The sequence below is a fragment of the Podarcis liolepis genome (assembly GCF_965112155.1).
Source record: "Podarcis liolepis genome assembly, chromosome: 13".
NCBI classification, from domain to species: Eukaryota; Metazoa; Chordata; class Lepidosauria; order Squamata; family Lacertidae; genus Podarcis; species Podarcis liolepis.
This window is the reverse complement of record NC_139573.1, coordinates 55,747,784-55,771,339: the sequence shown is the minus strand read 5'-3', so window position 1 is coordinate 55,771,339 and position 23,556 is coordinate 55,747,784. Positions and strand designations below refer to the sequence as shown.

At 42.1% G+C, this 23,556-nt stretch overlaps 1 protein-coding gene and 2 long non-coding RNA genes across 6 annotated transcripts; 2 read left to right on the top strand and 1 right to left on the bottom strand.

Moving 5' to 3' along the window:
* The first annotated feature begins 3,390 nt into the window (after window positions 1–3,390).
* Window positions 3,391–10,994, top strand: LOC310692417. Its single transcript, XR_014518788.1, has 2 exons — window positions 3,391–5,021; window positions 10,767–10,994. It is a non-coding gene; the product is annotated as an uncharacterized lncRNA (long non-coding RNA).
* On the bottom strand, window positions 6,053–21,628 carry BAG1 (BAG cochaperone 1). 4 transcript variants are annotated; one of them, XR_014518760.1, is made up of 8 exons: window positions 21,506–21,628; window positions 20,056–20,184; window positions 18,629–18,711; window positions 17,114–17,227; window positions 16,710–16,817; window positions 12,456–12,498; window positions 9,436–9,498; window positions 6,053–8,599 (listed from the first exon to the last, which is right to left on the bottom strand). XR_014518760.1 is itself a non-coding variant. In XM_083473379.1 (7 exons), exons 1-7 carry the CDS (start codon window positions 21,561–21,563, stop codon window positions 8,510–8,512), a joined length of 645 nt encoding a protein of 214 aa, XP_083329505.1. In that variant the 5' UTR covers window positions 21,564–21,627; the 3' UTR covers window positions 6,053–8,509. The 4 variants fall into 4 exon arrangements, 3 of the variants coding, with proteins under 3 accessions (XP_083329505.1, XP_083329507.1, XP_083329506.1); XM_083473379.1 differs by lacking the exon at window positions 12,456–12,498 and having other exon boundaries at window positions 21,506–21,627; XM_083473381.1 differs by lacking the exons at window positions 12,456–12,498; window positions 21,506–21,628 and adding an exon at window positions 20,718–20,928.
* Window positions 21,058–23,371, top strand: LOC310692427. The gene is made up of 2 exons (XR_014518802.1): window positions 21,058–21,157; window positions 23,225–23,371. It is a non-coding gene; the product is annotated as an uncharacterized lncRNA (long non-coding RNA).
* The last annotated feature ends 185 nt before the right edge of the window (window positions 23,372–23,556 follow it).

Below are 23,556 nucleotides of genomic sequence, written 5' to 3'. Positions count from 1 at the left end.
GTCGAGGCAGCTGTGGTCTGTGAGCTGCTTGAGTGCGCCGCTGTACTTGGTGCACCTCCTCCCTGTCAGAATCTGAGTCGTCGGTGAGGTCTTCGTGGTGGACCCTTGGTTGGGATGGCAGGCTCGGCCGTGCCTCTTGCGTCGACCTCTCTGCAGCTTCCGTTGCCAGGGCCTCCTCCAGAGCGACCTGGAACGTTAGGTCCTTCTTGGCGTAGAGGCGTCGTTGCAGCTTCTCATCCTTCAGGCCACCGACGAGGCGGTCACGAAGCATGTTCTCCAGCTCTGAGAAGTTGCAGAACCGGGCGGCTTGGCGGAGAGAGGTCACAAACCCAGTTATGGTTTCCCCAGGGGCTTGCCGCTTTGCGTAGAAGGCATTTCGACGAGCCACCACTGAGGGCTGCGGCGAAAAGTGCCCCTTCAGCTGTTCCATTATTGTTTTGTATGGAACAGTAGCGACGTCTTCAGGCGCAAGGAGAGCCCGGGCGATTTCAAATGTCTCCTCTCCACAGACGCTGAAGAATATCGCCCTCTTCTTGGCGTCTTCTTCGTCGGTGACCCCTTTGGCTTCTAGGAGGAAGGTGAAACGGGAGGCGTATGCTTCCCAGTCTCCAGATGCTGGGTTGAATGGCGAGAAGCTGCTGTTGGCTGCCATTCTGAGTTCCTTGTGTCCCGGAGCTGAAGCCTGGATACACGGTGCGAGGCAGCGGTGCGGCAGGTGGCGGTGCTGCGGTGCTGTGTGTGGCAGTCAGCTCAGCGGGATCCCACCTTCGTCGCCAGTGAAATATACTCAGAGTCGCAAAGTGATTTCATGCTCTTTATTCAGCTCATAGTGGTGAGGAGGAATGAATGAAAGTCCCCTCACAGTATCTGCTTTATATACATTATTTACACAATAGGCTGCCCATGATTGGCTAATTCCGGAATTGTACTGTAAGCCAATCAGGTTGTGGATTCACTTCTATCTGGGGCAGGATTGGGTGGTTCCTGCCAACCAATCATACTGCTGCATTGTTCTAGGACCAATCAGACTGCTGCATTCTGAATCCTATTGTTCTAGGACCAATCAGACTGCTGCCTTTTGGATCCTATTGTTCTAGGACCAATCAGCCTGCTGCAGTTTGGATCCTATTGAACTCAGTACATAACACTTTAGTTTCCTGTTATGTTGCTTTGAATGGTAAATTTTGTTTGTCTTTCATTCTAGATTGCTTTATGTGATGTTTTAATGTAGGTTGTAAATCTCTTTTGAGGTTTCTTTTAAAAAATAAAGCAGTATAGAAATGAAATGAATAATGTCTCCTGGCAGCCCTGGCCCCTGAAGCTGGGTTTGGGATTGTGGTCTGGAATTATTGATCTCTCAAGAAACTCTGAAACAACTCATTCTGAAATCATTAATGATGATTTACAGCTGATGACTGCGCTGTTAATGGCAGCAAAAACAACTGCATTGCCACTAAGAAAAATAAATATTCCCCTCACCATAACTGATTGCTTAAGGAAAGCTTCACAAACTACCGGTAACTTAATGGTTAAACTTGCATGCGAGAAAAATGCAAGAGTTAATGATCAAGAAAACCAGATTTATTAAGAGGTGCGCCCTTGTTTCTACATTTTTGGAACAACAAAGTAAATGATGAACATTTTTCCTTTTAAATAATTCATGGTGGTATAAAGTTTATTTATTATGTTGTGTCTCTCCCCTCTTCATATGTCCTTTCCTTGTTTTTATTCTACCCTTTTCACTTTTTTTTTGGATGAGAATGTTTGACGTATAATGTTTTTTCCCTACTTATTGTCACAACCTAATACTAATTTAAAATATAAATAAATAAATAAATAAATAAATAAATAAATAAATACCTCATCTGATTGCAGTATAGACCAGATTTTTTTTCAGAGTACTTTCAGTACAAGTGTCAGGGCCTCAGGAACAGAGGCACAGGGGAGAGAGGAAATGGAGAGCGAAGGGGAAGAATCGGAGGGCAGTGTAGGGGGGTATAGCAGTGACCCGAGAGATTCCACGAGCCTCTCCAGTGAATCAGAAGATTCCCAGAAGGAGGCGCCGAGGGTTAGGGCAAGGGGGCCAGCGGGGACTCCCAAAGCAGCAGCTGGAGATCAGGACCAGCTTCCCCACCAGAGCGTAGTGGGGGGGGGAAGGGTCAAAGTTGTCAGAGCCAGCATCTCCTCCAGCAGGGAGAGGAGATGAGTCGAGACTGACCACGCCTCCATCGGAGAGTGGGGGAACGGAGGAGAGGTCAAGTCCAGCTAGCATCCCCGAAGGGGGAAGCAGTGACAAGAGCAGTGTAACGGTCAGAAGGAAGGTTGGGGGCTGGGCGCGCGCGCCAAGTTCAAATGTACAGGCGCATGGGACAGCAGAAAGCCCGGATTGGGAACCAGGTCATAAAGCCCGCCGGAGGGAGGGAGAAGAATCAGGGGAATCAGCGTCAGAAGAATCTAGGAAGGGCGAAACCCCAGCGGACAGGCGGACCCAGAGGAGGAAAGAGCGGAGGAAGAGGTGGAGCAAGGCAAGGGTCTTAAACTGGTGTCTGGGGGGAGGAGACTCAGACGGAGCTTCGGCAGTCTAGAGTTTCAGACGTAGAGCTGCACGCTGCGGCTGTGGAAACGAAAATGAACTTCAATAAAGACTTTTGTACATAACAACGGAGTGGCGTTGGTCCTTTGTGAGCTGGGACCTAGGGCAGCTCTGACAAGGAATAGCTGAAGCCGACCTCCTGCATATAGTATGGTATGATATTGTATAGTTTTTTATATATATATACCAGGGGAAAGGTTGGCCCAATGATCGCCCCTCCCCCCGTGATGAACAACACTACATATTTAAAGAGAAATATGTCAGTTAAAATGCAATACATACAATAGACCGAAACAGTTGTTTTTTGTTTTGTTTTGTTTTGAAAAGGCATCACTAGTATATGTGCTACCAAAGCAAACATGAAGCTGGCTATAGTTTTAGAACATGTAATCTTCACAGATTTTCAAAAGAAATTTTCTCCCAAGAAAGAAAATCTTGAGTGCTCAAAGAAACTTTGCAGGCTTCAAAACTTTTCTCTTCTTTGGATACATTCATAAGATCACTTAAAACAAAAGGTAAAGGGTAAAGGGACCCCTGGCCATTAGGTCCAGTCGTGACCGACTCTGGGATTGCGGTGCTCATCTCGCTTTATCGGCCGAGGGAGCTGGTGTACAGCTTCTGGGTCATGTGGCCAGCATGACTAAGCTGCTTCTGGCGAACCAGAGCAGCGCACAGAAACGCCGTTTACCTTCCCACCGGAGCGGTACCTATTTACTTGCACTTTGAGGTGCTTTTGAACTGCTAGTGAGGCATCTGATCAAGGCCTGTATTTTAAAATGAGCTTAAAGATATATTTGCAAATGTTTGTATGTTTCATGCCAGGCAGAAGCAGCTGGCTAAGTGCTTTGGTAGTTGTTTATCCTCCTGAACAGGGCCCCCCTGATTTATAGCAGTACCAGGAGACAAGTTTCTCAAAGTTGTAAAAGGAAATTACAGGCTGGGACCAAAGGTTATACTGACCCTACATATTACAGAATACAATCAAGCTGCAAAAAACACTAATTAAGAGTTGGTAAATAGTAAGATTTATTGTTTAACAGAAAATAATACCATGTGCCTCCCATCAGACTCTAGCCATATTTTCCTAAGGTTAAAGGGCAAGAGCTAATGGGAAAAGCAGCTGGCTGGGAAAGGGGGGTGTAAATTGAAGAGGCTGCTTTTGAAGCTGTTTTTACTGAGTTCCTTTTTACTTTGCAAAGGCCTTTTCTTCTAAAAAGCTATCTATGTTATGTATGAAATTTGTTGGCTTAATGTAATTATGCAAAGGATTTAGAAAGTAAGAAATGTTAGATTCTTATGTTAGATTCTTATTTCATTGATGGTGTGTGAGAAGGTGAACCCAATATCTCTGTTTAGATAGAATTTAATACTATGAGCCATTTGTTTTAGCCATTTGTTTTGGAATGCAGGGCAGAAGGTGATCTGGTAATTAAGGTGCCTTGTCGAGGCAAATGTAAGATATATGGCTACTTGTCTGCCATTTATGGATAGAAGGAAATATAGCTCTTTGTCTCCCATAAAAGGTAATAGGAAATGGGTGTATCTTTTATGATTGGTTCTAGCAAACAGCCAATAGGAATTTCAACCAGGCTGATTGGACAGAGGAAGCCAAAGGAGGAGCAAGGGGGCTGGGCTGAGGAAATATAAGTGCTGGCCATCAGGGCTGGAGTGGGCAGAGCTTTGGTAACCATATACCACTGTGCCTATCATTTATTTGTCTGACAAATACATTATTTTAATTTCTCTATTGCTGCGTTGAATATTTCATTCCAGCTAAGCGTTAACCACAAGCAGGGTGCTACACTAGGTTGGCAGGAGCAGGGACCGAGCAATGGGAGCTCGCCCCATCGCGGGGATTCGAACCGCCGACCTTCTGATCAGCAAGTCCTAGGCTCTGTGGTTTAACACAAAGTGCCACCTGTGTGTTTTATTTCTTTTTAGCTACTGTTGGCTTTAATAATACCTTGGAACGTTTTTATATACAGTATTTTTTTAACTTTTTAAATTGATCATGTTAATGTTTTATATTTTTGCAAACTGCATTGAGATTTTCTTACAATCAAGTGGTATATATACACATTTTGTTAATTAAGAGCTGGCTAATTAGTTGCCTTATCCCAGGCATGTTGACTGAAAGGTACCACTGGATTTAGCAATAACAATTTCTTATCAGTTGTTTTTGTTCTTTGAACAGGTTGAGGAGTTTCACATACATCCTCATTAATCCTACAAGAGCCACAGAACCCTGTGTTCCGCTCATGCTGAGTGCAGGCTTCAGACAAAAAGGTTCACAGGCATCTGCTGCAGCTACATTATTTCCCACCACCACCACCAGGCTGTGGCCACAGCCATACCTTTCATTGAGTTGAGACCCGGGCCACAATCTCTCCAGCTCAGCATCCTGGCATCCACAACTTCTTTTTTCCAGGTTTGTGATTTGGTATGACGAGTCACAACTTTTTGTTGCCTATAGTGTTACTTTCAATGTTGTTGCAGAATCCTGCCATTTAATTTCTGCTGTGTCTCCAAAGAACTGTTACTAATTCTGCAGAAATTGGTTTGACTGGTTTTCCTCATATAGCAGCCCTGGACACTGAAACAGAGGGAGTTTCAAAAGAAGTCTGTGATAAGGTGGATTGGAGGGGGCAGGTTTCCCTGCGTTTAAATATATTCCCCGATGTGCTCCACCTCCCATAGAGAAAGACAGTGGACTACTTACATTAGTAGTGTTTCTTCCTGGTTGACATCAGCGTTCTAGCAACTCCTGGTAGCAAGAGTACAATTCTTAGGCTGACATTTTATTCATATTTGTAACCTGCTTTTCCTCCCCAATTGGAGATTCCCAAAGCAGCTAAAGGTATAAAAACATTTAGCATATTGGCACTGATTGAAGTAAACCAGAACTGTTCTTTCAAATGCACAGTAAAACATTGTGACTAACAAACAGCATAGACACAAGCCTAAAGGAAACAAAAACCCCAAGTAGGGAAATTAAAAACTTGCTGGAAAATCTTTTTATAAAAAATAATGACAAAACACTAGGACAGGAGATAACCTAGTCTCATGGTCTCCCTCCTTTTCTACCATTCTTGAAACAGGAACAATTTATACTGAATAGTGCTGAAGATGACTTCTCAGGTATGACAAGCACTTCACTGTAGGAAGCAATTTTTTTCTTCTTTATAAGGAAACCATGGCTTTGGAGACACTGCACACTTGTCCCACAGTCCCCACACTCTTAAGATCTGATAGTATCTGTCAGAGGTTTGCTGCAACTGACACCATGATCTTGGTGAACAGTCTCTGGGTGGAGGCAAAGCTGAAGCACAGCTTTGTTTCAAAAATGTGTTTTGAAGCCATAGGAACATGGGAGAACAGGCATGTGGAGTTGGCCTTTGTGGAGACCAGAAAGTTGTTTGCTTTTAGTGTGTGTGTGTTACAGATCTCAAAAGTTTCCACTTACAATTTAGATGTTTATTCAAGAGTTTTGAGATCCAGAATGGCTCTCCAGTTTCCATATTTTTTCACATTGTAAAATATATAAAATGCCAAAGAAGTTCTCTTTGGATGGTACTGGTTCTATCACCCTGATGTTCATTAAATGAGATAACAGCTAGCAGCAGGTATATTTTCCTGAGAGAAGGAAGCTCCAGCAAACCAGGGGGAAGGGAGGGGAAATCAAGCACATATGTTGTTTACCATTTCCTTACCCGATAGTCTCTGGAATATGCTAGTCTTATACCAGATAGAATTTTGTCAACATCCTTTTCCCTTTGGTGACAGCCTGCCATTTGCTAATGCCCCCGACCCCAGGAGTCTGACCAACACTTTGTGACTGGAGAACACTGCTGCTGCTAATGCCACCCCGTTTGGCCACGAGTGTCTCCGATATACTTTAATTTGAGTAAGATGTTGTAAGACTGAAGTACTGTAGAAGGCACAACCTTTACTCTTTTGTTTTTATATCTTTAAGATTTTCCTCAAGTGGCAGCAAGGGGGGCGGGGGGCTACTTTGAATTTAGTTGAAGCCTGGACTACTGACCAACTTTCTGAGCTGAAACTTGCACCTGAGTAAGACAACTCAGTCCATTGCTCTGGTGGAGAACTGAAAGAACTTGTATATCCACATTTAAGGCCTTGGTGAAAAGAAGAGTAAGCTGCTGAGGAAATTACAGGTGGCAGAAGCCTCGTGGAATCTGCGGAGGGCAAATTCATTTGTTCAGTCCCTTGCAACCCCTTTCCTTTCTTGGAAGGAAAGGTCTCCGGACAGCTCTTGGGCAGGTAGTATAACATGATCATTCCTGAGTTGATTTGCTAAAAGGGGTGGGGGAATCCCACTCCTCTTCCTTTCATTTGAGATTCACAGAGTTCCAGCTAGGATCATAAATTCCTTCACAGGCTTCCCCTCGCTTGCAAACATCTACTTGCCGCCTCTAGGCTTCATAACTGCTTTGAGCAGCAGGGCTTGGAAATTCTCTGGGGCAAATAAAGAGGTAGACGTAGACTCTGGTTCTCTGGGCTTCTTCCCAGAGAGCTCTCCCTCCTCCTTGCTTGTAATAGGTTCTAACAGCAGGTTACACTACGGAAAGGGCTTCCTCATCTCCTTACAGAGGGGTGGATGAGGAGCAGGTGAGACAGCTTGCCACTTTTTGCTTACACCAATGTTCTCAGCCCACTGCTGCTGCTTAGCTTAGCTTGATTCAGCAGCATGCAATCTTGAGAAAAGCACCGTCTGTCATCTTAACGCAGCAGGAAAGCAATCACCAGCAATCACACCCTCTTTCCCTCTAACTGAATTTTTGCAGGGTTGTGCACTTTGTGGTCAAGGTGTGGACCCCTGTGGTGCCCAGCAGCTGGAGGGCATTAGAATGGACCCCCCACACCACAACCTTTCCAATGGATACCATCAGAGAGCGGAGGGCTCATCCTGAGCAGTTGCTGCTTATGTTGCTTCCTCCCCGCACTGACCAGGCACACATGCCAAGCTGCTTGCCTGCATGTTGCTGAGACTTCCTAAGGGTAAGCTATGTGTAAAACTGTACACATTATCCTCATCACCCTAGGCAAGTGAAGCACCTAGGCACTACAGGACCCATAATTCTCCTCAGGATTTGGTTTTGGTGAATTTCCATGCCTTTGCTAGCTGTATGGAGGAGAAACTCTGGGATAGGTGGGGTGGGAGCTGCTGCACAGGGGAATCAATGTTTTGCTCCGCAGGCTCCACAACAGAAGCACGCGGCTAACCAAGTAGCTGGCGTAGGCCAAACTCTTGTGAGGCTGTTGTGCCACATTCATCATTCATGTGACTAACTCTGCCCCCCTCCCCCACCGTAGGAGACAGGAAGTCTAATGGGAATTTCCTGCTCCAGAATGTCCTCCACTACCCAAAGAGAACACAGAACATATACACAATATATCACAAATATGTAAAAATGACCATCAAGGACCTTATCGATGTTCAGCCACTAGTTAAAAGCACAATACATCTTACAGTACATTCAAATTTAGGCATCCTGAAAGTTAAGACAGATAAAACCTCAGGTGGTTAAATCTTTCCTACATCTGAGAACACATACAATTTTACTTAACAGCATCATAGTTACAGTAGTTGCTCTGAACGATTAATGAAGGAAAGCAACATGTAGTTTAGCTGAAACAAATATGATCACACAAAGGCATGTTTTGAAATATAGTCAAGAAAAACAGCAGAATGTGTTGTATTATTTTTTGGAAAGAAGAGCTTTACATCTAAGCAGAACACGTGACAACCAGTAAGCAATGGTCAACATGCAACAGGATTACTGGACTCTGCTTAAAATAAAATTTTGAATACTAAACAGGTGCTCCAAAATCAAGAGCAAACTCTTCTTCTTGCTCACAGAGCAATTATTTCTCCTAGTTACTTAAAACAATGCCTCATTCTGCCAGGGCCATGTTCTTCAACTGCAGTTTATCAATTTCTTGACCAATACTGCCTTCCACTGTATCACACTGTGCAAGGAAACCCTAAAAGCAAAATTAAGGACAATGAGGCTTAATGCAATAGGGTATCTAAAAACCAAGCATAGTATTTTTTTTATATAGGAAAGACAACAAGAACAACTTAGCTTATGAGTTATAGGCACAAGTAACTCTTTCTATTAAAACATACCTAAGATCTGGTGTAGCAATAACCAGTTTGCGATTTGGAAGCCAGGCTAAGGAATGGGTGCTCCCTCCCTCTAGCTTTCTTTACCCTCTTTAATTTGAATGCATTCCCAAGGCTCACTCCCAGTTTGCAAGCAATAGTTTGACTACTTAGGAACCAGTAGATTAACACTGGGAATCCATGAAATTGTTGCCATTCAGCTATTCAAATATAAATGTTTGCTATCTGCAAGAAAGTCTGCAAGGGGGAAAAAAAAGAGATGATCAGGTGTTCAACTACTGAATGCTCCTCTGAGGAGTGGGAGAGAGCCTGAGACTGATGAGCAATGTGACTTCTAGGTGCTTTTGTCAAACTGCATGCTATTCTGGACTACTATTTTGTTTATATTTTCTGAAATTTAAAATGCAATTCCAAGGTCTTGCATGGGAAATGTAACCAATACAAATGGCAATAAACACATAGCCAGGACGATGCTTGTTTTTTCTTCACTTCTTGATACAAACATGTATACACTTATTTGCTTTTTAAAATTATTTCTCTGTTTCTTAATGAGATTGTCTATATGCATATCAAATGATTGAAAGTTTGGAGTTTTGTTTTTGAGATTTTAACAGAGGCCACGTGATTTCTCAAGAGACTTGGAAGTTCCACTTCCTAATCAGATGAACACAGTTACACTTGGTACAGGACTTACCTGAACTTTTTTCACTAGCCCCTTCTTTTTCTGTTTACAGTCACTGAAGTTTTCTGGGAGAGTCTGTGGCAAAACAAAATGGACGGTGTCTAATTATAAAAGCAATATATAAAGTTGTATGTCCAAATATAGTTTTTGCAATTGGTACCTCAGTAGGTATATGCACAATTCTAATGACAGCCTAAACAGAACCAATCACCTATATAATCTAAATTCATTAGATACTCAGTCCATGTAGGTGACACAGCAGCACTGACCATACCTACAAAGTGATGTGCAAGGGGCTTCGCAAGAACCCGAAATCAGGTCATGCGCTGTGCCATACATCTGCCTTCACAAGTTTTGATAACCAGCTGGTTGTGGCACTGGCAAAATGCTTTGCAGTGGTCAAAAATGGACACATGATTCCACTGTGGTGTCAGGAAATTGACAAGTGGGTAGCACTGTCCACCTGTCAAAGTTGGCCTGTTGGGGGGATGATTATCTGGTCTGCCGGCTGGATCCCGTTCCCCACTTCTGCCATAAATTACTGCAGAGCAGATAGATACGACTTTGTGTGTCTTCTCACAAGTTACGTGCAATCCTAGGCCATTTGAACAGTTATAGCATCTGCAAAGCAGGCTTACCAAAATGAAAGACTCAGTTACAATAGATACTAGAGCTCTTAACATTTCCACTGGAAGCTGCCACCGCCTAGCCTCCAAAAGAACAGACAAACAAAAAACCAGAATGCCAAGTTCCTCTTCACACAAGTCCCTCATCAAGCAACACAAAGTGCTATGAAAGTGGAATTCAGGTCCACGTGTGAGGCTCTTGACAGAGGAGTGTGCCTTCTCCTGAATTTATTCTGTAGGCAGACCCTAAAACTATCCAACCCATTTATTACACACCCAAATTGTGTTCATTGCACCCTGGATAGTCTTGTGTTAATTCTTTCTCTCCTGAATCTATATATTTCAAATGCAAAAAATGTCCTCCTTGTCATTTACAAGCTAATTTTGAATGCCGCTTCCATAACCATTTAACTCTAAACACAGGGTTCTTTTGAATCTAAGCTGACACTAGTGTCACCTTAGTTTTGCTTAGGCCCAATTATGGGCCCAGAAATGTTAGCTAATTATAGAAATCATGGTGCAGACACATCACAGTGATCTCCACAGAGAGTTTCTTTTTAAATAACAACTTTTCAGAATGAACAAATATGGATGAAATATTGACCTTTCATTTGGGATTTAAAATCTATACTACACAGGTTTTCAACAACGGTCGCATATATATATATATTTGTATATTTTACAATTATGCCTGGCCAACTTGAAAATTTTCACCAGGTATTAAATTATCAGTTGTCCTTCCCCGCTAAATACTGCTAGCCTCCAATGTTGTGAAGAATGGAGAAAGTGACCCCCACACTTTGAAACCTAAATCTGAGGATGGACTGGGATGGATTTTTAGCTGTCGGCACAAGGCATCACGGGCAAGCATAGTTCTTAACCTACCACATAACTGGAAAAAGCAGAATTATGAAAAACAAGGTATTAAAAAAATATTAAAATATATACAGGTCCCAGATTTCTTGGCACAGAATTATGAGAATTATCTTGGCACAGAATTATTAGTGCACAGTATATATACGGTAGATACTATTGATAAGCAAGAGACATAAAATTATGAACTTGGAGAAGGATTGATGTATTATCCCAGTGGAACAAAATGGTTCAGAGGACACCTCAGTCTGCCAAATTAGACTGATATGGTGAAAAATCTACTGACTGCACAAATGTATTTGGGCACAAAGATTACTTAAATAACAATGCTCTTTCATACTGTGTTTATTTCAAAGTGGTTGTTTTAAATTTTTGGGGTGATATTAAATGTTTAAACATACTAAGAACAGGCACACTGAAATGGAAAGTCCACTAATTTCAATGAGTCTACTGTGAGTATAATGAACACTGAATATCAGCCACTGTAATTCTAACTTTTTGTAAGAGACCCTGGGAGCCTGTTGAAAGGCAGGTTATCCAGCCCTTAAATAAAATAGATAAATATCAAGCAAGGATTCTCAAGTGCTCAATACAACGTCCTAGAGTACTATCATCCCATACTGCTGATGGAGGCTACAGCTGAGACACTTCCATGCTCAAGTCCACCTGGTGACTTTGTGACTGAGGCTAGACTTGAACCAGTGTTTTCCTGGCTCACTCTTAGCCACCAAAGCATACATCAGACTGTCCAAGAAGTATCCTCTGAACCATTCTGGATCCTAAATGGTGTTATGGCAGGTTTATTCTATTCCGAAAATAGGGACTGTGTTAGTTAGGTTAAACGTTTCCCTCAGTGGAGAGTTCTAAAACACAATTTACCTTCTGTAAGAGGAAGGCCTGCATTTTGCAGGGAACACTGTGCCGAGCAAGAGGAAAACGCAATTAAGAATTTCCAAAGTAATACAAGAAGCTCACTTAATTGTCATAGATAATTCAAAAGTGCATTACAGGGAACCAAGGGAAACTTGTTAAAAATGATAGGGAGAAACAAATTGTCATGTCAGTATTGAACCACGGATGGGGAACCTGTGGCCCACTGAGTGTTGTCAGACTACAACTCTGGGCTCCTCACGAAGGAAGGGTGGGATAGAAATTCAATTAATAAAGAAACTCCCTGACCATTGGCTATGCTTACAGGAGCTGATAAGAGCTGGTCCAAGAATATTTGAAGGGCACCTTACGCCTCTTCTATATAGATAGATAATATATATGATTGGAACATGACATTTGTAATTTTGTCATAATTGCAGGCTTCACATCAGTTACTTAAGGAATCCGCTCAGAAATAGCCCTGGTTGTGAACACTCAACAAAATCCCCAAGACTGTGTTTTGAAAGCTCATATTCACTAGGCAACTGGCAAACACAGGATCACAGCACCAAACAGATCTTAACGTCACCAACTCTGAGTTGGTGGTGTGAGAAAAACATTACAGTAACATTCAAATCAGATCTCACCATCTTTCCTTTTTACCTTAAGTCAGCTTACGTCTCCTCTCCAGGAATACGTTGTCCAACTATTCAAGGTTTTAAGAGGTGAAGTTAGCAATACACCTTGAGTTACAATAACATTTGAATATTCAATTAAAATAAAGTTCATCAATCAAGATAATTTAATGCTTGGGGTGCTTGTGCAAGACCCTGTCACCAACTGCAATTTAAGGGCTTGGTGATAGCAACATCTTGCAGAGGGAGCCTGGTTCATTATTCATTTGGAATGTTTTCAGATGGGCTGTTTCAATTCAGAGCTGGTTTGGGACTTTGATATCTGAAGAACCTCCCTCTACCCATATGAACCTGTCTGCACACTTCAGTCTCCAGAGGAGGTTCTGCATCCCACTACCATCAGAGGTGCATCTTGGTGGTTGTGGCCAAGCTATGAAACTAGCCTCTGCCTTGAGAAATCAGGCCGGATCACTTTATCTTCAGGCTTCAATTAACAACATTATTATTCTAATGAATTTTTCAGTAGGGCATTCTTGAACGTGTTATCTATTCTCAGTGTGCTGACCCTGTTGCTTTTTATTTTCTGGATATTGTTGCTTTTATAATTATAATTTTATGATCACTGCTTTTTTTAGGGGTGGGAAGGCAATTTCTCCCTGATCTGTACCAAGCTGTATCTCACATAGTTGTTGTAGAACCTTCTTATGATCCATATTGGCCAGTGTGGTCCAACAGATATTTTGGACTTGGACCAGATTGCAATCCTTTTTCACTCAGGCCTGGCTCCCTGGATGGTTTGTAGGCAAGTCAATCTCAGTTCTCCATCTTACAGTGGGAATAACTAGCCTACATCACAGAACTGTTGTAGTGACGAAGAGGACTGCTACATTAGTAATAATGAAATATTAAAATGTTGGGATGGGTTCATCTGTTTGGACTTCAATTTCATCTTCCAATTTGTGCCCTTCCATACAACTCTGCATTATTATCGTATTTTTTGCTCTATAAGACGCACCAGACCACAAGACGCACCTAGTTTTTGGAGGAGGAAAACAAGAGAAAAAAATATTCTGAATCTCAGAAGCCAGAACAGCAAGAGGGATCGCTGCGCAGTGAAAGCAGCAATCCCTCTTGCTGTTCTGGCTTCTGGGATAGCTGTGCAGCCTGCATTCGCTCCATAAGACGCACACACATTTCCCCTTACTTTTTAGGAGGGAAAAAGTGAGTCTTATAGAGCAAAAAATACGGTAATTATTATGGTAAACATTGCATTATGCAACCCCCAAGGTCTAAGCCTGCTTAAAACATTCCAATAAAAATCATTTCCAAGTGAAGAATTTGATCTTTTTGAATTGCACCAAGTACAGATTAAGCAAATACTTCAACTACTTTAGGCTACTGGAAAAACTTTTCAGATTTTACACAGCATGTAAAATCAGAATTACTTTATAAAGGCCTTTTTTTAACCAATGTAAGTCAAATAAAAATACTAAGTCACATCCTTTTCAGTTGAGCAGTGTAACTTTTTCAGAGATTTTCCAGTTCAAATTTTTATGGAAAACCCACATTACCCTCTCTTAAAGATTTTAGATGCTGTAAGTGCTTTGAAATGTTTTTTAGCTGGTTCCTAATTAGCTTTACAATATCTCAAATATGTTTTTATTCTTTTTTAATATTTCGATATTTGCTGTGCTGGGCTCTTTTAGAAGAAAAAAGAAGAATGGCTATTTAGTTAACTAAGTAATAAATTTATAACATCTCTAGGTTTAGTTATTCAATGGTCAGAACATAAATTAGTACAATATTTGAAAGAGAAAATAGGTTTTTAAAGGTTACAAAACTAGTATTTTCATCTCCAAAATATTTTGAGAAGCTTACAAAAACCAGTTATCTAATTATTTAAAGGTGCATCTTTATTTTAGCAGTCTTACAGACACCCCCTTGTATCTGCTAATGAAGTTGCATAAGCACATCAGTTCATTTTTCTAAAGTTACTAATGCATGTTTAAACAAGTTCTTCAAGTATAAATGAGGAACACAATGACTGGCTATTAACACAAAAGTGTTTGATCTCATTCTCCTAGCTCTGTTGGAGCTAGAATGTAATTAATCAGGACTTTCAGTGTGGTATTCAGATAATTTTTATTCAGAGAAGACCCATTGAAATTAATGAATAAGACTAAGATCCATTAATTGCAGTGGGTCTACTCTGAATAAAAATTAGCTGAATACCTAAAGGAATGAATGATTTGCAACCTATAAATAAGGTTCTAAAATATGTATTCTAAGAAATGATAAAAGGAATGGAAGTTTTGGCATTTAAACATTTGATCTACAGTCATACCTCGGGTTAAATTTGCTTCAAGTTGAGCGTGTTCGAGTTACACTCTGCGGCAACCCGGAAGTAACAGAGCACGTTACTTCCGGGTTTTGCTGCTTGCACATGCGCAGATGCTCAAAATGACGTCACGCGCATGCGCAGAAGCGGCGAAAAGCAACGCGTGCATGTGCAGACGTACCGTCGCTAGATACGTTTACCTCTAGATGCGAACGGGGCTCCAGAACGGATCCCGTTTGTATCTAGAGGTACCACTGTACTTGTAAGCTGTCTAGGAACATTTTACAAATGTTTTGTAAAAAATAAGTAGTTAAAGGAAAGTATCTCCCAATTTCTTTGTGGACAAAAAGAGCTAATATTTAGCATGCATACTGTAATAAATGAAAACCTCAATCTGATTTTGTATTACAGATGGATATTGAACCTCGCTATATATTAGTCTTCCTAACCTACAATACATTGACAAAAACCTAGTTCTCTTAAAGCTATTGAAGCCCGAGCCAGTGTAATAGACTGTACTTCAAATGGACCCAGAATCCCACAAGCCTAGCAGAAGAAAACCTCTCACATTATAATATAACAGCTTAAGACTCAGTTATTATTTATGTGCAAGAAAGAGCAGATACACTCATGAGGAACATGTTATGTACTTATTTTGCTGCATGTGTACATGGTAAGAAGCTGTGATGCACTGCAGACTTCTATCATGTATACCTTTGGTGAAACAGACACATTCTGCCAATTGTGATGTTACGATAAACACAATGCAAATACTTTCCTACAGAGAAGCAATATTGGTGTGGGGAAATCACTGTGCATGAAATGGTCCTTCCAACTTTCAAAAAGGTTTTTTAAAAAAATAAATAAATAAAAACAGGATTCACTTTTCTTGTGTCTTTTCTGCCATTTGTGAGCAAAACATTAAACATATGTTTGCTTCTATGAGGACAAATTGCATTTGAATTTGTAAGTTTTGGGCGCTAGTCTGGAGGAGTACATGAGAAGTTCCAAATGTGCAAGAAAGCTATTTTTCTTTAGAACACTAGCAGCTCATCTACACAGCTTTGAAAGGTGCTTATTCCTGCCTCCTTTCCAGAGTTCTGGTACCATCTTCCCAGTTCGTGGAAAGGGAAACTGCTGTTCAAAATGCCTCTGATGCATGAGGGCAACTGTATGTATACAGGCTTACCCCCACTTACGCGTGTTCTACTCGCGCACAACTGTGCATATGTGCAGCGCCAGAAAATAAATAAATAGAATCATACAAGGAAATGGTGGGAGAGAGCTAGAGAGTCCTCATGGCTCGTAAAGAGGCCCTCTCCAGAGCCTGAAGAGGACGTCAGTGAGGGCAGAGGAAGCCCCAAAGAGACCTGAGGTGCAGTGGGGCTTTGTTTAGGCTGCTCAGCCTCCCCACCTAACAGCTGACACGTGGGGCAGTGTAGCAGCCACTGCTGTCCCACGCGTCCTCCAGCCGGCCCCAGAACTTCAACTAGTTGAAGAGAGAGAGAGAGTTGTGTGGAAAGCTGGAGAGTAGGGGAAAGCAGGCATTTAGAGGCTTTTTAGAAGGTGCTCCCCACTTGACGTGATTTCACTTATGCACAAACCCCTGCGTGAGTGGGGGGGGGGGACGGCTGTATCGCTTTTCTGGAGTGGGAGCCTTAGTAAACTGAATACAGTGAATAATTTGATAAATGATAATAGAATGCCTTATGCAGAATGTGTATATGGAACTATTGTTTTTGTGTTACAGAAAATGGGCAGTGTAACAGATACTTATTTAACAGTGGGGAAACAACAGGTTCATAAAAAAGCCCTAAAAAGCCATTAATTTGGTGTCTACTTAGTGACTAGGAAAGCCTACTATTCCGAAGCCAATATTACTTAAAAGTACAACTAAACGTTCTTTCAGAGATCAACAACTTATTGCTATAATTCTTTACTCACAATGGCATCAATTTGTTCCAGAATCTTCATAAACTGTTCAGCAGTTCCCTTGATCCGCTTGTCCAACTGGTTAAGAGCTTCAGTTTGAAGATTCTTTGCTAGAAATCCCTGTATGGAAATTGTAATTTCTCATAAAAATTTATTCATAGCATACCTGAAGACATCTTATCTAGATCTAATATAATTTATCATGTTGCTTATCAAAATACTATTATACACCCTTTATTATTTTGAAGGATTAAAAGAGGAGTCAAGAAATAGCTAGAGCATTTTTCTAGAAGAGGAATAAATATCAAGATAGGTGACCGATCTTTTGAGGTAAATTCATTTAAATTAGGAAATATAGTATCAACAATTAAAAATTATAATGCTAGGTAAACTATTGAAATAAGAAATCAACTTACTTTTTGAATACCTCCAAGCTCTTTATTAACATCTTCTATTTTTTTTGCTATTTGTTCCACAGATTTCTCCAAATCTTTCAATTTCTTTAATTCAGTCTCTTCTTCTGGACTATTCTGGGTAATTTAGAACAAGATGGCACAGGTTTACATCAATCCTAACATTTATGATACATTTATTCTAGCATACATTAACAAAGATTTAGAAGCTTGCTATTACTCCATTCAGCACCCTCGCTTCTCTCTACCTCTAACAGTTATCAATTTTCTTCGGGGTTTTTTTTTAATCAATAGACTCACTATTTCAATGGATGTGCAACCAAGTAAAGATGGTTACTGCTGTTGGCAAATACTAATATGTACCTAGAAGTTATTATTTTATGTTCTTCGGCAAAAGAAAACAGTATCCAAAGCAGTAACATACAGCTACAGTTAAGATTTTGGAAGATGAATGTATTTTAAATTGTGTCGTTAGGAAAAGGAGGGGTTCCTTTTCAAAAAGCAAGTTTATTTAGATCAGGGGTAAAGAATATGTGGTCCCCCAGATGTTGCTGGACTCAATCAGCTCCAGCCAGCCTGGCCAATGTTCAAATATGATATGAGTTGTACTCTAACAACACCAAGGGGCACAGGTTCCCCACCCCAATCTAGATGATTTGGGTTCCTTCCAGTTCTGTTTGAGAGAGAAGTAAGGATTGTCACAGGTATGCAAGGCACATAAAAATTTCAGTAGAGAACAGAGAGTTTATTGGGTAGGAACAAGTACAGTAAAACAAGGTTATTGGTTAATTAATGCTCCATTATTTGAAGATGTTTTGCATACTGCCCTGTGAACGATTTTTTTTAAAGGCAAAATAATACATTTTAAGATAAACAGAACAAAAGAAGAGCAACATGGGAAGAACAGAGAGGACAGAAGGCAGAAAAGACATTAGAAGAAGGGGAAAGAATCCACAGCAAGTTAGGCACTAAGTCCCACTAAAATCAGGGGCTTGAGTGGAAGAGCTGCTTCTAAGTTAGTGGAGGAGTTTTGCAGGATAGCTGACACTAAATCTAGAGAAGTTCATCTGCTTGTGCAAGCTCCTTTTCAAAATCTTTTTGTGATCCACTAGGGTTTATGTGCTGCAGTCTTCCTTATTTACCACCTCTCATCCTGTAACACATTGCAGTGCTGCATGGAGAGACACCGTCTGCTCATGCTTGTGCAAGAGGGCTGTGCAGCAGTGCAAATAGTGGATCCAAGCCAGGGATCGGATAAAACTACCCCCTCCAAAAGTGAAAAAACGGGGAAACAAAAGCATGGTCAGTTTTCCTTACTGGAGAGCAAGGAGAAAGTGCTCTGCGCTTGAGAAGAAATAGCAAGTGAGCAAATGTCTTATTGAATACCAAGGGGGGGAAATATTACTTCTCATATTAGGATGCACAACGATACATGTTCATCCATGTGTGTTTGTGTGTGTGGAGGGAGGGAGAGAGGGAGGAGGGAGAGAGAGACAGCCTTCATAAAATGAAAGTTACCCTTTTTCCAATCAGCATGACTTTACAACCGTTTTTAACTCCAAATGTTGCCAAAGGCTGTTCCATTTCTTTCAGGGATTTTCCTAGGAGGAAAAACAAAGAAACCTACAAATTCATTTTGGGAAACTTCCGCAAACAAAATGAAGAGTCAGTTTTACGTTCATTTACAAATATGGAACAACTTGCATACCTTTTATACACCTATACCAGCATAAAGCTGAAAGCATCACCTGATTAACATAAAAGGCTCCACAAATGCTCCGTTGTTGATATTGATACAAGGTATCACTTGGAAGCCTATGGCACACCTTAATGACATAACAACAGTTGTTCATAGATTTCAAAATTCACATTCGAAGGTCTTTGTGGTCTCTCTGAGCCAGTTGCCCAGCTGTCCAAGCACCCACTGACATCACAGCAGAGGAGCTATGACACCTCAGACTGCCAAAGTATATTGTGACATCACAGAGAATCAGCTGCTTATACTGGAACAGGCTGTGCTCATTCTAAACATTAAACATAATTTTTAAGAGGCTCTATTTATTTGATAAAATATCCAGCTTAGTTCTCTTTAAAAGGAAAGCACAAAACAAAACTTTTTCAAAACAAAACAGAAACAGAAGACAAATGAAATCATCTGAAAAGGTTTTTAGCGTTTCTTTGATACTCAGTTTAATAAGATAAGATAAGATAAGATAAGATAAGATAAGATAAGATAAGATAAAATTCAACAATTGGCAAGAGCCAGTTATTCTTCTCTCATAGGTTCCTAATGCCTTAAAATGGTTACGAGAATCCCGGAAATTAGTGTAGCATGTTCCTTTTCAAACTACATGCACTATAATAAATTTGAAACATTAAAACTGACCCAGCACACTGTAACCCATTAATGTGAACAGAGCCCACCATCCGTTATAGCTCTTTATCATGGGCTCAACAAGCCTCTCATATCTCCTGTGTAATGTATGAAACTGTAAAAAAGGGGAGGTGTGCCAAATATCATACATGCCTAGTAGGCTGTGTTCAGGTTGATGAGCCAAAAGTTGTGTAAGCTTGACGCAAATACACAGTGCCTGGGCAAATATATTAGTAAGAACAACAGAAGAATGAATACTGGTGATTAATTGTTCTCTCTCACTATACATGCACGTACTTTAGCATGTGATAAATAAAACTCACTTTGTAGTTTTAACTGATTCATGATCTGTTCTCTGGATGAATCAGTTTTAAAAAAGAGATGAAATTAGCATAGCTATTCAGCAAAAATAAATCCTCACCCAATTCTATATGGTTATTTAAGACCAGTTCTAACTGATATTTTGCATGTAATCCTATACACATGAGAGTGAGCCCCATTGAACTCAGTGGAGCCTCATTCTGAGTCGCCATGCATAGGATTGTGCTGCAAATATAAAAACGTTACTTACCTTTGTATATCAGTTTCTGAAAAGAAATTGGAACTCCAGTTACTTGTTCAATTAAGAGAGCCATATCACGTACTGTTGGCTGACTGTCTTCTTCTTGAGAAGCAACCTGAAGACTGTGTTTTTCACTACCTGAAAATACCATAATGAAAATATACTCAGATTACAAACTGGGTTTAGCTCAGCTGCAAACTACAGTCTTACAAGCAAGTATTTAAGAAATAAAGTTTACCTAACATGGAGATAGAGCAATGGGGTAAAGCTTCACACATGAAAGGTTCAACCATAATCATACTCAGAGTAGGCCCATTGAAATAAATGGGTGTGGCTAACTTTAAGTCCATTGATTTCAGTGGGTCTATTCTGAGTATGATGACGTAGTTGAATACGGCCCCTAGCGTACCCTCCCAGGGGCTCAGCCTTTGCCATCCTGGTGCCTTTGAACTACAACCCCATCAGCCGCAGCCAGCACACAAGAAAGAAGGCTGGTGTGAACCCACATCGGGGTCTCTGCCAGCATCCCTCAAAGACTGTTATCCACTGGCCAGTCTTTATTACTGACCCCAGTAGAGCCATGAAGGTGCTTCTCATCCCTGAATTCACTGAACAGCCGGCTTGCATTACCCACATTTATCAGATTGTGCTGCAGAGGTTCTCTTACTGACCTTACTCCTAGTAAAAAACATGTATATATAGTGGCTGATAATACAAGAGAATGACTTTGAATGCCTTGAACCATTTGTATATAATTTCAGTGGCACTTCCAAAAAAACTTCAGTTCAATATCCTCTCCCCACCCCCTTTAAACAGATTTGGGAAGAGGGCAAGAACAGCTTGCTTAGGGTCACCCTGCTGAGCTCATTGGGGAGGTAAAATTCAGTCTCTTTACAGTCTCTCCGAGTCATCCGTTGCCCAGCTGTCCAGGCACCCACTGACGTCACAGCAGAGGAACTATGACACCTCTGGCTGCCAAAGGATATTGTGACATCACAGAAACTGGCAAGAGCCGGTTATTCTTCTCATGGGTTCCTAATACTGTGCACATTCACACATGCTCTGAACCTTGTAACCTCCTGGGTTTCAGGAATGGGGTCAAGCAATGTATGTATGTATGTATGTATGTATGGAGGAAAGCACACGTAGATGTACAGATGCACGGATGGATGTACGTGTGAATGAATGCACGGGTGGATGGATGCACGAATGCACAACTGCACGGGGGGACGGATGGGTGTGGGCGCGAGGGCGTCTGTGGGGCCCGTGTGCGTGAGCCGCCCACCCCCTCCGCCCCCTCCCTCATCTCCTTCCCTCAGCGGGGCGACATCCACGGGGAGGGAGCGGCTGCCGGGGACGCAGGGCCGGGGAGGCCGCCCCTTCCCCGCGCCGAGCCCCGCTCGCCTCCGGGCTCCCTCCGCCCGCCAGGCCCCAAGCCCCGGCCTCGCCCCGCTCTCACCGTAGGTGACGGTCACCGTCAGGGCCGAGCCCCCGCCGCCGCCGCCGGGCACCGCCATGCCCGCTTCGCCCTCACGGAGCCCGCGCCGAGCGCCGCCCTCCGGCGCCGGAAACTGCCGGCCGGGGAAGGAGGAGGCGGAGCAGCAGCAGCCGGAGCCCGGCGAGAGAGGCGGGATAGACGCCGCTGCCTGGCTGGCTGATTCATTTACCTACTTTTCAGCATCTCTTATTATCATTTATTATTATTCCCTATTATTTATTGTCTTGTTTTTATTCTTATGCCGCCGGGCCCCCCCGCTCACAGGGGCCGAAGGCGGTTGTACTGATTAAAAATAAGATCAGCTAAGAAACGTTTGGGGTGGATGGGAAACTATTTTTCAAGCATCCTTTGCAGTATTATTAATTCAATGTATATACTGCTCTTCTTGCGAAGATCACAGGGCGGGGTGCAACATTTAAAATGTAATTCATATGGTATAATTAAAAAAAAACCCAATAAAGCAATTACAAGAAATCACAACCACACTCTTCCCCACCCCATTTAAAAGGCCAGGCTGTTCCATGGCTGCAGGCCTGGGGGAAGAGGAAGGTGTTCACTTTGGGCCTAAGATGTAGCAAAGGCGAGCCTCCCGGGGAACAGCATTCCACCATGAGGAGCCACCACAGAAAAGGCCGTTCCCCCCCTTGTCTCGTGGAGGGGGCACACACAGATGGGCCTTGGATGACAAGTGCAGGGGTCCGGTTGGTTTGTATGCAGAGGTATTGAGGTCCTGAGCTGTGTAACAGAATTAAAACTATATAAAACTATTTGAAAACAGGCAATCACAACAAAAGCAGCGTACCAACCCTTTCATTAGAAGCAGCCCGTTCCTAAAAGCCTGTTGCGAACAAGGGGGTTCTACAGTACACTATTATTTTTGTGAATACAGGCAACTCTTGACTTACGCAGGGGTTACGTTCCAAGGAGTGCACATACATTCAAAACATATTGGCAGGTGAGACTGCCATTCTTTTTTCTCCAGACACCTGCCATTTAGGTTTTTCTGCCAAGCAGGTAAAGCTGAATGCACACAACTTAAATGTGTATTTAGCTACAGTATTAATTTTTTTTTATTAAAACCATACAATCCACCAAAAACAGCACAGCACCAGCCCTTTCATTCGAAGCAGTTGGTTCCCAGCAGCCTGTTGGAACGAGGTGGTCTTCACCTGCCAGCGGAAGGACAGCAAGGAGGGAGCACTGTCTTCTCCAGGGAGGGAGTTCCAAAGTCTGGGAGCAGCCACCACCGAGAAGGCCCTTTCCCACATGCCCACCGAGTGTGCCTGTGAGGGTGGCAGGGCAGAGGCTTCCCCTCTGAAGATCTCTGAACCTGAGCATGTTCGAAAGAAGGAATATGACATTTCAGACAGCTTGTCCCTGTCTATGCAGAAGAATTTGGGGTTTGTGTGTTTGGTGCTGCTCTTGTGCCTGTAACAGCAGCCTGACACGCAGAAATGTAGAATGAGCACTTTCCCCCAGTGCCTGCCCTGCTTCCCTGTCACAAAAAGCTTCACCAGTTTTATTTCTGAACAGGAACGGTCTTGGTAAATAAGCATACCATTTTATGGAGCATATGTGATTATTACCTGTGATACCTCCATTGCCAGCCAGCCAACTGGTTTTTATTGAACATTATCTAGTTTCCTAAAGGAATCACGGTCAATCTTTGCTACCTTTTAGGGAATCCTTCCCAAATCATCATGGCTGCTGAAGACATCACTCACCCTACAGTCATCTGCAACAACCCCCTTTGCAGGGAATTATCCATAGTCATCATTTCACAAGATGGAACTTATTAAAGTGCAACATCAAATTTCTACACAAAAAGACTACACAAATAGAAACTGTCTCATTGGGGTGGAAGCCTATTCACACTGACTTTGGACAAGTGTATCCTGTTTAACTTAATGAGGATATGTTTTGCAGGCAGAGATGGCAGGTGGCATTAGCAATGTGGATTATTTCCTTTACCTGGCCAGGTCCAGCCCTTTGAGTATTAGCAGCTGGCCAAG

What these genes read in the sequence shown, in the direction of transcription:
- BAG1 (XM_083473379.1), bottom strand. Translation starts at nt 21,563, where the DNA reads ATGGCGGTGCCCGGCGGCGGCGGCGGGGGCTCGGCCCTGACGGTGACC. An exon ending in TCAGAAACTGATATACAAAG is followed by an intron (nt 18,712 to 20,055) that starts GTAAGTAACGTT and finishes TTTTCCTCCTAG; the next exon opens with GAAAATCCCTGAAAGAAATG. An exon ending in TGGAACAAATTGATGCCATT is followed by an intron (nt 9,499 to 16,709) that starts GTGAGTAAAGAA and finishes GTTTTGCCACAG; the next exon opens with ACTCTCCCAGAAAACTTCAG.